We start from the raw sequence: 12,989 nt of genomic DNA, 5'->3' as shown, positions 1-12,989 counted from the left end.
TTCATGGACCTAACATTCCAGGTTCCTATGCAATATTGTTCTTTATAGCATTGGACTTTACTTTTACCACCAGACACATCCACAACTGAGCCTCATTTCCGCTTCTTCATTCTTTTTGAAGCTATTAGTAGTTGCCTGCTACTCTTCCCCGGTATCATACTGGACACCTCCGATCTGGGGGATGCATCTTCTGGTGTCATATCTTTTTGCCTTTTCACACGATTCATGGGGTCTCGTGGCAAAAATACTGGAGTGGTTTACCATTCCCTCCTCTAGTGGACCACAGTTTGTCAGAACTCCTCACTGGGTCCTGTCTGTCTTGGGTGGCCCTGCACGGCATGGCTCATAACTTCATTGAGTCACACACTCCCTTCTCCAGGACAAGTCTGTGATGCATGAAGGAGAAATAGTCAATATGCTACCCCCCAGAACACAGCCACACACAGGTTGGGAAGGGTTGTTTCTACCAAGGTTCTGCCTGGGTCCTGTCAGTGTCCAGGCCTCCCTTCCTGGTTCTTTTGACTTCAAGCTGGGCTCTTTGCCTCCTGGGAGCCTGGGAGCGGGAGAGGGAGCCGGCGCTTGACATGAGAAAGGCATTGACATAAAATGGTGTTTTCCAGAGAAACTTCTATTTGAAATGACACACTTGTGAAATATGTTAAGATTGTAAGGCCGAAAAAGAAATTTGATGTTTGGAAATAAAGTGGCACTGGGCTCTGTAGCACCCTAGAGGGATTCAGAAAGCAGAGCCCAGAGGGATTCAGGAAGAAGGGCTGGCTATAGGCATGCTATCCTGACTGCACTGGGCTGAACCCAGGACCTTGTCTCCTGTAGGGTTTGTATTTAGGAAACACCTGTTTGGTGAAAGATTCCAGGTTTTGTTTTTTCCACTGGGGATGGGAGGAGAGCTCATGGAATGGGGAGAGTTGTGGCAAATGGTACCCCAAAGACACCCCAGGGTGGAGTAGGGTAGCTTCCAGCACGCGAAGTGCCATGCAACCATGGTCCTGAGTGGACACCCTGAGAGGTGGCCATTGCCCTGTCCAGGCTCCATCAATGATCCGGCCTGATGAGCAGCTGTTGAATAAAGGAAGGTGGAAAGCTAGGCTCTAGCCAGGATCCTGGGCTGAAGGGAAGTTCTCACTAGCCTGCACGTGATAGGGAGCAGAGCATTGTGATAAGAGCTCGGCATCTGTTTGTCTGAGGCCCTCGGCAGTCAGGTTTGCTGGAGGTGGCTTTGTTCCCTGAGCCCCCCTAGTACCCCCAAGTCCTAAGGACAGAGGGCCCGTTTGTCCGTTGGCCTTTGTCCACGGGGTCCACAGTGACCTGGGGTCCAGGCTGCTGAGCAGGGCACAGGAGCAGGTGGGGGCGTGGGTAAGAGCCTGGGTTCTGTTGGAGTCCATCCCACCAGCTGTTTTCCAAAGGCCAGCAGATTTGGGGGACTCCTGGGAACGGGGAGCATCTGGATGGTGTCCTCCCACCCAGAACTAAAAACAGGCTTTTCCTCAGAAAGCTTCTGCCCCATTCTTGTATTATTTGCTTAATAATTGACTTACTTCTTTCTTGAAATATACTTTAAAGGAAAGCTTTGTATTCCTATCAGTGTAATTTGCCATAAGTGGAAGGTGACTTTAAGATAAACACCTAGGGCAAAACATGTTTATCGGTGTACCCCATCCCATAATGTCATCTCATGGACCTTTGTCATGCTTTGGGAAATACCAGCTCCAAGAAAACCGCTTCCCTCCTCTCTCTGTGTAAGGCCGGCCCTGCCTTGCGCCTTCCTGGGGAGGGGAGGAGGGGGTGCTGGCCTCCCTTGGAGGGAAAGTAGCCTCTAGATCCTGGTGAACAAGGATCCTCTCTCTCCACATCTTCCGGTCATGCAATTTGAGCCTCCCTGGCTGATTCCTATGGCGGCCTGGTGCATTTTTAAAGGGGAAGTTTTTGGTTTGGGGCCAAGAAAGATATTCTTGCTGACATGGGGAAAAACTAGTGAGATTGGGTCAGATGAGAGCAGACCCTGTTGATCTCTGAGGAAGGCAGAGAGCAGTTAGCAGACTGTGCCTGTGTTTGCAGGGCTCTTCCAAGGCCTTCCAGAGCTGAGGCCTCTCACTTGCTCAAGAGTGCCAGCCCCAAGTTCAGTTCAGTTCAGTTGCTCAGTCGTGTCCAGCTCTTTACAACCCCATGCACTGCAGCACACCAGGCTTCTCTGTCCATCAGCAACTCCCAGAGCTTGCTCAAACTCATGTGCATTGAATCAGTGATGCCATCCAACCATCTCATCCTCTGTCATCCCCTTCTCCTGCCTTCAGCCTTTCCCAGAATCAGGGTCTTTGCCAGTGAGTCAGTTCTTCACATCAGGTTGCCAAAGTATTGGAGCTTCAGCTTCAGCATCAGTCCTTTCAATGACTATTCAGGATTGATTTCCTTTAGGATTGACTGATTTAATCTCCTTGGAGTCCAAGAGACTCTCAGGAGTCTTCTCCAACACCATAGTTCAAAAGCATCAATTCTTCGGTAGTCAGCTTTCTTTATGGTCCAACTCTCACATCCATACTTGACTACTGGAAAAACCGTAGCTTTGACTAGATGAACCTTTGTCGGCAAAGTAATGTCTCTGCTTTTTGATGTGCTGTCTAGGTTTGTCGTAGCTTTTCTTCCAAGGAGCAAGCATCTTTTAATTTCATAGCTGCAGTCACCATCTGCAGTGATTTTGGAGCCCCCAAAAATAAAGTCTGTCACTGTTTCCACTGTTCCCCCATCTATTTGCCATGAAGTGATGGGACCTGATGCCATGATCTTTGTTTTCTGAATGTTGAGTTTTAGGCCAGCTTTTTCACTCTCCTCTTTCACTTTTATTAAGAGGCTCTTTAGTTCCTCTTCACTTTCTGCCATAAGGGTGGTGTCATCTGCATATCTGAGGTTATTGATATTTCTCCTGGCAGTCATGATTCCAGCTTGTGCTTTGTCCAGCCTGGCATTTCTCAGGATGTACTCTGCATATAAGTTTAATAAGCAGGGTGACAGTATACAACCTTGACGTACTCCTTTCCCAATTTGGAACCAGTCCATTGTTCCATGTTCAGTTCTAACTGTTGCTTCTTGACCTGCATACATATAGGTTTCTCAGGAGGCAGGTAAGGTGTTCTGATATTCCCATCTCTTTAAGAATTTTCCACAGTTTGTTGTGATCCACACAGTCAAAGGCTTTGGCAGAATCAATAAAGCAGAAGTAGATGTTTTTCTGGAACTCTTGCTCTTTCTGTGATCCAACAGATGTTGGCAATTTGATCTCTGGTTCCTCTGGCTTTTCTAAATCCAGCTTGAATATCTGGAAGTTCTTGGTTCAGGCACAGTTGAAGCCTAGCTTGGAGAATTTTGAGCATTACTTTGCTAGCATGTGAGATGAATGCAATTGAGGGGTAGATTGCACATTCTTTGGCATTGCCTTTCTTTGGGATTGAAATAAAAACTGACCTTTTCTAGTAGCCATTGCTGAGTTTTCCAAATTTGCTGGCTTATTGAGTGCAGCACTTTCACAGTATCATCTTTTAGGATTTGAAATAGCTCAACTGGAATTCCATCACCTCCACTAGCTTTGTTCATAGTGATGCTTCCTAAGGCTCACTTGACTTCACATTCCAGGATGTCTGGTTCTAGGTGGGTGATCACACCATCGTGGTTTTCTGGGTCATGAATATCTTTTTTGTATAGTTCTTCTGTGTATTCTTGCCACCTCTGTTTAATATCTTCTGCTTCTGTTAGGTCCAAACTGTTTCTCTCCTTTATTGTGCCCATCTTTTCATGAAATGTTTCCTTGGTATCTCTGGTTTTCTTGGAAAGATCTCTAGTCTTTTTCATTGTTTTCCTCTCTTTTTTGCATTGATCTCTGAGGAAGGCTTTCTTATCTCTCCTTGCTGTTCTTTGGAATTCTGCATTCATTTGGGTATATCTTTCCTTTTCTCGTTTGCCTTTTGCTTCTCTTCTTTTCACAGCTATTTGTAAGGCCTCCTCAGTCAACCATTTTACCTCTTTGCATTTCTTTTTCTTCGAGATGGTCTTGATCACTGTCTCCTGTACAATGTCATGAACCTCCATCCATAGTTCTTCAGACACTCTTATCAGATCTAATCCCTTGAATCTATTTGCGATTTCCACTATATAATTATAAGGGATTTGATTTAGCTCATACCTGAATTGTCTAGTGGTTTTTCCTACTTTCTTCAATTTAAGTCTGAATTTTGCAATAAGGAGTTCATGATCTGAACCACAGTCAGCTCGCAATCTTGCTTTTACTGACTGTATACAGCCTCTCCATCTTCAACTGCAAAGAATATAATCAGTCTGATTTTGGTATTGACCATCTGGTGATGTCCAATAGAGTCGTCTCTTGTGTTGTTGGAAGAGGGTGTTTGCTATGACCAGTGCATTCTCTTGGCAAAACTCTGTTAGTCTTTGCCCTGCTTCATTTTGTACTCCAAGGCCAAACTTGCCTGTTACTCCAGGTATCTCTTGACTTCCTACTTTGGCATTACTGTCCCCTTTGATGAAAAGGACATCTTTTTATGGTGTTAGTTCTAGATGGTCTCGTAGGTCATCATAGAACCATTCAACTTCAGCTTCTTTGGTATTTGGCAGAGACTTGGGTTACTGTGATATGAATAGTTTGCCTTGGAAATGAACAGCGATCATTCTGTCATTTTTGAGATTGCACCCAAGTACTGCATTTTGGACTCACTTGTTGACTATGAGGGCTGCTGGATCTATTGATCTGGACTATCCCACTTGAGCCATGTGCTGTGGGAATCCAGGGTTTCTTCCTCCTGTGTGTTTTCACCATCCTGGGAAGCAGTCATGTCCTGCCCCGGGCACCCTATTCTCCCCGACAAAGAAGGTGCTGGAGAGGGTCAGAACAGGCCAGCCCCTTGCCATGTAGATGATGGTCCAAATCTTATGTAAATCCCTTGAAGATCAGTAAGGAAAAGGTGAACATTCAGTTTTCTTTTTTTTTTTAATAATTGCATTTATTTATTGGCTGTGGCTGGGTCTCTGCTGCTGCGTGGGCTTTTCTCTAGTTGCGGTAAGTGGGGGCTACTCTCTAGTTGGGATGCATGAGCTTCTCATTGCAGTGGCTCTTCTTATTGTGAGCAAAGGCTCTAGGTGCACAAGCTTCAGTAGTTGTAGCGTGTGGGCTCAGCAGTCTCAGCTTCCGGTCTCTAGAGCACAGGCTTGGTAGTTGTGGCACACAGGCTTAGTTGCTCTGTGGCATGTGAGATCTTCCCAGACCAGGAATCGAACCCATGACTCCTACATTGGCAGGCGGATTCTTTACCACTGAGCCAGCCACCAGGGAAGCCCAACATTCAGTTTTCTAAATGAATGGAAGGAATAAATATGAGTAAATAAACATGTAAATATGTTCAAACTTGCCAGTTAATGAGACAGCAAAATCCTGTTTGTTTTGCCTGCCAGACTCTCAGTCCAGTGGCCGACAGGCCCCATGGTACACAGCTCAGGACCCTGGAAATCCTTGTGAGCTTTCTGGAGCCCATTTGGCAGAACATTCCCTGAGATCAAAACTACTGTGCATATGCTCAGGAATTCTAGGAATTTAGCCCGAAGATAGTAAAAAGGCATATGGCCACGGGTGTCCATCATAACACGGAGGTGGAAGCAACCTAGATATCTAATAGCATGAAGTGAGATAAGTAAATTATAGACTGTGATCCTGCTCACACAGCCACTTACTTACTCAGTCTTTCAACAGCTATACTGAAAATCTCCTGTGTTCCAGGCACTATTCCAGGTTCTGGGGGTTCTACAGTGAACAGAAGAGATAGGAGCCAGCCTAGTGGGAAGCAAGAGAGGATGGAGGGATGCATAGATGGATGAAGGAATGGATATTGGTGAAGGAGTGTTCTTTCCCCAGGGAGCTCAGGACAGGTGTCCTTGAGGAGGAGACATGAAGAAGCCTGAAGGAGAGAGAGCAAGCTGTAGACCTCTGGGCCAGACGTTCCAGACAGAAAAGACAGGGCTCAGCTGGTGGTCCTGCGGTGGGAGCTTGGCTGGTGGTCCCATGAATAGCAAGGAGGCATATTGAGAAGATGAGCCGAGACTCAGGAACGAAAGGAAAGTGGATTGCTCATGGCAAGGTGGGGTTTGAGCAGAGGAGTCCTGGGAGCCCATTTACGTTGTTGAAGGGATACACTCTGGGGGTGAGGGCTGAAGCAGGGGCTCCGGCTCCACCACTGTCACCGTGGACCAGGCAAGAGAAGGTGCATCAGGGGCGAGCACTGGGGGAAGTGTCAGGGTCTTGTCATGGAGACAGTCGCGTAGACATGTATCTGTTGACCGGGAACAACACTCCAGCCCTCATCCTGGCCTGAGTGGGGCCACTGAGATGTGCACAGGTATGAAGTGGAAGAGACCAGTGAACACATGGATCCAGCTGCCTGGAAAGACTGGCTTTATCTGCTAAAACTGGACCTACACAGAATCCAGCAACACATAGCGTTTCTACTCCTGGCTATGTGCTTGACGGGGATGCGTGCATGTGCCCCAAAAGACCACATGAGAATGTCCTCAGCAGCACTGTTCCTGATGGCCACTATCTGGAAGCAACAGGAATGCCCAACAATAGAGTGGGGCACATTACCTGGTGGAACACTGCCCTCGATGAGAGGGAGCAAGTGACCATGACTCATTGTTGAGGATTGGTTCACCCATGTGACGTGGAGCAGTCGGGGAGGCCACACTCAGAGGTCTTGTTGTTTGATTCCATTTACATCAAGTTCAGAAACAGGAGAAGCTAACCCACAGTCTTGGAAGTCAGGCTTCCCATGGGTGTGAAGACTGCCGGGGCAGGGCCTCTGGGTGCTAGGCACAGAGATGCTCACTTTGTGACTGGCCATCGTGCCCAGTCCTTATGATTGTGGTCTTTTTCTCTGTGTGTGTCAGACTTCAGTCAAAAGGTGACTATTTTTCAGTAAAGTTTGAAAGTGAAAGTCTCTCAGTCATGTCTGACTCTTTGCGACCCCATGGACTGTAGTCCATGGAATTCTCCAGGCCAGAATACTGGAGTGAGTAGCCTTTCCCTTCTCTAGGGGATCTTTACAACCCAGGGATCATACCCAGGTCTCCCGCATTGCAGGTAGATTCTTTACCCCCTGAGCCACAAGGGAAGAAGCCCAAGAATACTGGAGTGGGTAGCCTATCCCTTCTCCAGCAGATTTTCCTGACTGAGGAATTGAACCAGGGTCTGCTCCATTGCAGGTGTAAGCTAATTGTTATTTTAAAAATCTGTGTTTCTGCGTTTAGAAGTGTCTGAGAAGATGTTCAAGAAAATATGTGATAGAGGTTATTTTGTGGGGAGAAGATTATGGGCAGACTATAAAGAAAGTTGAGCACCTAAGAATTGATGCTTTTGAACTGTGGTGTTGGAGAAGACTCTTGAGAGTCCCTTGGACTGCAAGGAGATCCAACCAGTCCATCCTAAAGATCTGTCATGGGTGTTCATTGGAAGGACTGATGTTGAAGCTGAAACTCCAATACTTTGGCCACCTGATGTGAAGAGCTGACTCATTTGAAAAGACCCTGATGCTGAGAAAGATTGAGGGCAGGAGGAGAAGGGGACAACAGAGGATGAGATGGTTGGATGACATCACCAACTCGATGGACATGGGTTTGGGTGGACTCCAGGAGTTGGTGATGGACAGGGAAGCCTGGTGTGCTGTGGTTCATGCGGTCACAAAGAGTTGGACACGACTGAGTGACTGTACTGAACTGAACTGAACTGATTATGGGTGATTGTCATTCTCTTTTTCTTTTGTGTAGAAAATGTCTAAAATTGCATATGTGTATAATGCCGACTCTATATATGTTGATGATTAGCAGTCTGAGGCAGCCAGGGATTTGACAGCCGAGAGGATATAGCACTTTATCCAGGAATTGATGTTGAGGAACTCAGAAGCTCCAACTAATTGAGCATGTCAAGAATAAAAGGGAATATTTGTTAATTGAATGTCATTTATGTCCTCAGTCACGCCTCATACAAGATAGGCAATTCGGAATTCCCAATTACCCAATTAAAATGCTAATTATCTCATACCTTGATAAGGCCACTCTCTCCGGGGGAGAAACAGTGGCCTCTCCCTGACGCTGCCCCGACCACAGCCATCCTTGCAACCGCCCTTGCCTCTAGTCGGCGGGTTCTCCTTTTCCAAGGTCTCCGCACCCCAGGGGCCTCTTCCAGAGCACCAGCTCCAGCTTTCCACTGGCCGTCCCTGGGGTTGGTGGGCCATGTGTCCTAGCAGACCTGTTCCCGCTCTGTCTGGGCTCCCTGCACAGAGTCCAGAGTCCAGAGCCCTGGAAGGCCCAGCATGGCATCACCCACCGCTGGTGTTTGGGGAGCAGAGGGCCTTGTCCTGCCCAGACAGCTGCTGTTCCAGACCCCCGTCACTGACAAACCTGAGGTTTAGAGGCATCAGGGTCAGAAACCCTGCATGGACTCCAGGCTCACAGGACTCCTTCAGGAGGTTCTCTGACCATAGCACAGCACCACGCTGACCCGCAGTTTTCCTCATTAGCAAAGTTGGAAACCCTCTCCTTCCCCCGAAGGATGGTCGTAAACACCAAAGGCTACAGGAGGCTACTGGGTGTTTCTTGCTGGCTGGGCCTGTGCCGGGTCGTGGTGGGAAAGCAGCAGCGGCCCCAGTCTGGCCAGGGTTTGTCCTCTGTCCCTGGTGGTGCTGCATTGGTGCCAGGGCAGGTCTTAGCCTGCTGTTTGCTCTATTATTGGGAGTTCTGGGGGGCTGCGTCTCAGCCTGCTGCTTGCAGTGTCTGACAGCTCCTGTGGACTGTTTTCAGATCCCGAGTTCCTCTCCAGTGCGTGCGTTGTGTATACGTACCTATGTGTGAGTATGTGTGTGGGTGCATGTATTTACATGTATGTACACGTGTGTCTGTACATGTGTGCTGTCCTGCCTGGGTAGAGGTGCGGCCAACCAGTTTGGCTTTGTCGGTTTGACTCCAGGTATCACCGGTCAGGGACTCAGTTTTTTGTTGATTTCCTGGCTTCAGGGTTTCCAAAACCATGTAAGTCCTTCACCCTTGCACCTGAACCCCATGGAGGACAGACCTATGCTGCGAATTCTGAGGAAACCTTCCCTGTTTTTTCCCAGAGCCCAGGAACACTTCTGCATTGCATCCTGAGATGCTGGTGAATTTTCTCCAAGTCTGTCCTTTCGCAGAGGGTGCATCCTTGCCCCGCCCCTGGCGTTATGTCAGGGGAGAGCTCAGTTCTGGCCCCCAACTCTGGTTTGCCTGAAGTCTCCTCACTGTCCCCATGTGGCAATGAATGCCAAGCCCTTCAGGCTCGCAAGACCGGCAGCTTCCTCTTCTGGCCTCACCTCCCTGCTTCTCCTATGGACATGGCTCTGCTTATCACATTTAATCTTCAGCGCTGCGGGTTGGGGGTCAGAGGGTTTCTGGCCGTGGACTCTGCCTTCATCTCATCGTGGCTCTGGAGGGGCTCAGTGGTAGCTCACAGCCGAATTCAGCCGTGGACGTATATCATCAGTAGTCAGCCCCTCCGGTTACGCAGCAGCTGGCCCCTCTTTGGCTCACAGTTTGCCGTCTTTTTTGTAAAGATCGAGTGGGTCTTTACAGAGCGTCCTCCCATTGCTGCATCTGGGAGCCATCCATTGGGACTGAGGTGGCTCTGCTGCTGCTGCGATCTGTCCTCTAGACCCATTCCTGCCGAGCTCTGACCGGGCCATTCAGGAGCCTCACGTCGAGCCTGTAGCCCCAGTTTGGAGCATCCTCGCACCCCCACCCCTTGAAAATCAGAAAGATGTTAAGATTTAGGGCCTGGGCCACAGCACTTGCCCCAGAACGTGTCCACAGCCCAGGGCCGAGCTCCTGGGGAGAGGGGTTCCCTGAGGGGTGTGAGCAAAAATAGGGCCCACTGTATCTGTTACGCCCCCGTTGCATCGGGTGGTTCTTGTGTCATGTCAGACAAGTTCACCTGAGACAGGATCAGGTGCTGAAGTTCAGTGTGAAGGACTGGAGCCCTTCTGCGGGAGACTGGATTTCCAGCATTGGTGTTTGCGGCTCTTCTTGCGGGTGTGGGATCGTGTGACTGGCAGAGGCAACCCCGGCTACAGTTAGCAGATGAAAACTGGGTCGGCCCTTCCTTAGTCTGGCACTTCTGTGAGCCATGCGTTTTCTCTAAAAGGCTTTTCTTTACTCAAGTGGGAGCCCGAGCGTGCGATGAAGGCTGTTTTATTGAGTAGATTACAGGGCAGGACAGTGCCCGCTGCTGAGACTGGAAGCAGGTGGGGGAGCCAGTGTTAGCCCATTCCCCCAGGCTGCTCTAGCGGTTCTGGTTTGTTCATCTGCCGCCCTTCTGCCTGTGCCCGTCTGCCCCCGTCATCCGGAGAGCAGCTGCTGCCCCCTGACCTGCTTCTGTCTGGGCAGGGCCTCGTCCCCCAAGGCTCAGGGGAGCCCGGCGGCTCCTTGGCCAGTCAGCATCCCCCAGTCTCTGGGGGGCAGCTGCATGGAGTCCCCGTGTCTGAGGCCCCAGCATCTGGGCAGGCCGTGTGGAGCCACCGTGGGGCCCGGGCTTGGCCCAGTTGTCCTGTGGCCTCAGTAACCGAGGCTGAGGTCGGCGGCAGCTGCCTGAGCGCTCCCACTAAGACTGTGGGGGCGGCTCGTACCTCACACGGCTTTCCTCACCTCCCTGGCAGTTCCTGGATTCTTTTGTGTTGAGGAAATATTTCACTTGCAGATACCCAATTATCCTGTGAGATTTGTAAAGCAAGTCTGAAAGCTGACTGAATAGAGCAGAACCCTTCCTGCATAACAACTACTTTATACCCAATCATAACAATTACACATAATTTGTGTTTACAGTGCCTGAAGATTAGACTCCTCCGTTCAGACGTTCTCTTAAACAGGCCCAGAACATGCAGGCAGAACTGCCACTTAGCATGCCCACAGGCGGCCTCGGGGCTCTGAGCACGCCCCGTGGTCGGTCTCCCCGCCACTGGTGGTCAGTGGGTGGGGCGGGGTCCACTTGGACCTGCTTCTCAACTGGGGCCAAGCTCTGGCGAGGCCTCAGGGAGGGGGCGGGGGCAGCCCCCAAGTGTCTCCCCCTTCCCCACTGGGTTCTGCAGAGGCGGGGCCCTTGGCACCCTGAGTCCCATGCCCAGACAGTTTCTTACCCGCTCAGGTCCTGGGGTGTGTGGTGAGGGGCAGGGGCAGGGACCTGGCCTCTGCAGAGCCCTGGGCAGCGTGGTCTCCCGAGGGTTCCAAACGCTGCTCACGTTTGTGGATGTGGCGGGTCTGGTCCACCAGTCACCCCCAGGATCTGCCCCAGGGGGACAGGGTTGAGGCTGGCTCATCCTCTGACCTCTCACCCTCCACTCCCGCGCTTGCTGGGCTCTGCTGACAGCCGAGCTCCCAGAGGCCTCCACTGGCTCTGACTGTGTCTGGGCGCAGCCTGGAGGCAGGCTCCCAGTTGCCAGCTACCTGCTCTGGGCTCTCATCTTCCCTCCAGACCTTGTTCTTGGACTCCCCAGCTCAGAGAGGGAGCTTGTCTAGGGGACCAACTGGTCAGTGCCTACCCCCAGACTGTGCCTCTCTTCCCCCCTGCCAGAGCCCACCCAGCCCTGCTCGTCTATACACCGACCTGCCCCCCATCCCCAGTCCCCAGGCCAGAGCCCAGCAGCCCCTGTTCTCCTTCCTCCGCACCCCTCCCCAGGGTCAGGCTCGGGGCCCCGGGTGAGTCCCGCACTGGGGTCCAGAGAGCTCTCATCCATCCCTGGCTGTGCACCCAGCCCCTGCTGGTGGGGGAAGGATGTGACCTCTGGAGGAGGGAGTCACAGGGACATGCCCCCTCCAGCCCTGCAGAAACAGGGGGTCCCACCCCAGGCTGTCTCCCCACAGGACCAGACCTGTCCTCCCGATGGGCCCGAAAGGCTGGCGCTGGAAGTGGCCGGCTCCTCCAGCCTTGCTCCCTCTCTGCGCTGACCTCTGTGCTTCAGTGGCCCGTGTCCTCCAGGCTACCAGCCACTGACCCACACTGCGCAGCTCAGGCCTTCCTGTGGGCGCAGCCGAGGGAGGCCTGGGCTGAGGATTTGCACGGGGGCAGGGGGCGCGTGTGCTCCGGTGACCCCACTCTGACCCATCTTCCTTCGCCCGCAGCCTCTTCGAACACTACTGCTACTCCCGGGGGGGCATGCGCCATAGCTCCTACACCTGCATCTGCGGCAGGTAAGCAGCCACCTGGGCCACGTGGGGATGATGGCAAGAGGGGGTTGGGGGGGAGTGAGGGGACCCCACCATCCCCCAGCTTAGACGCACCTGTTTGCTCTCCTGCCCCCGGCACCTCATGAGCCTGGAAGTCACTCCCCACTCCTAAGGCTCTGGGAGCAGAGGTTGCTTCCTGCCCGCCCTGGGCAGTTCGGTGTGCAGAGGGGAGCCTTGCCCTCCCATCCCATGTCCTGCTGGCGGCTCCTCCTGGGGCCGGCCTTCCTTGCCTCCTCCACACAGGCAGCTCCCAGTGTGTGGGGACCAGGCCATGACCCCAGACTGTGACGGCTTCTGTGTGCAGGGTGTGTGGAAGGAGCTATATCGGGGCAGGAGGCTGTGGTTGTGTGTGTGTGGCTGTGTGTGCATGTGTGTGTGTGGTTGTGTGTGGCTATGTGTGTGTGCGTGTGTGTGGCTGTGTGGGGAAGAGCACAGCCACGGGTGGGTCTGGGGCTCTGCCGTGGGGGCTCTTACTGTAGATGTGTGTGTGTGTGACGTGGCTGGGGGCAGGGGGTTCTGTGTGTGTGTGTCTGTGTGACATGTGGCTGGGGGCAGGGGGTTCTCTGTGTGCGCGCACGCGTGTGTGTGTGTGCGCGTGTATGTGTGTGACATGTGGCTGGGGGCAGGGGGTTCTGTGTGTGTGTGTGTGACATGTGGCTGGGGGCAGGGGGTTCTGTGTG

The 12,989-nt window shown here is 51.8% G+C and overlaps 1 protein-coding gene across 3 annotated transcripts in view; it reads left to right on the top strand.

Moving 5' to 3' along the window:
• The window catches only part of PEPD (peptidase D), a 118,657-nt gene that overhangs the window by 82,072 nt on the left and 23,596 nt on the right, over window positions 1-12,989 (top strand). For 2 of the 3 annotated variants that reach the window (XM_061138962.1, XM_061138964.1), the window contains exon 10: window positions 12,205-12,273. The exons of the other annotated variant lie outside the window; for it this stretch is intronic. In XM_061138962.1, the coding sequence (XP_060994945.1) occupies window positions 12,205-12,273 (69 nt within the window). The remainder of the gene's footprint in view (window positions 1-12,204; window positions 12,274-12,989) is intronic. 3 annotated transcript variants of the gene reach the window in all.

The sequence above is a fragment of the Dama dama genome, chromosome 4 (assembly GCF_033118175.1).
Source record: "Dama dama isolate Ldn47 chromosome 4, ASM3311817v1, whole genome shotgun sequence".
NCBI classification, from domain to species: Eukaryota; Metazoa; Chordata; class Mammalia; order Artiodactyla; family Cervidae; genus Dama; species Dama dama.
Note: the sequence above shows the minus strand (reverse complement) of the source record. Positions and strands in the feature narration are given on the sequence as shown.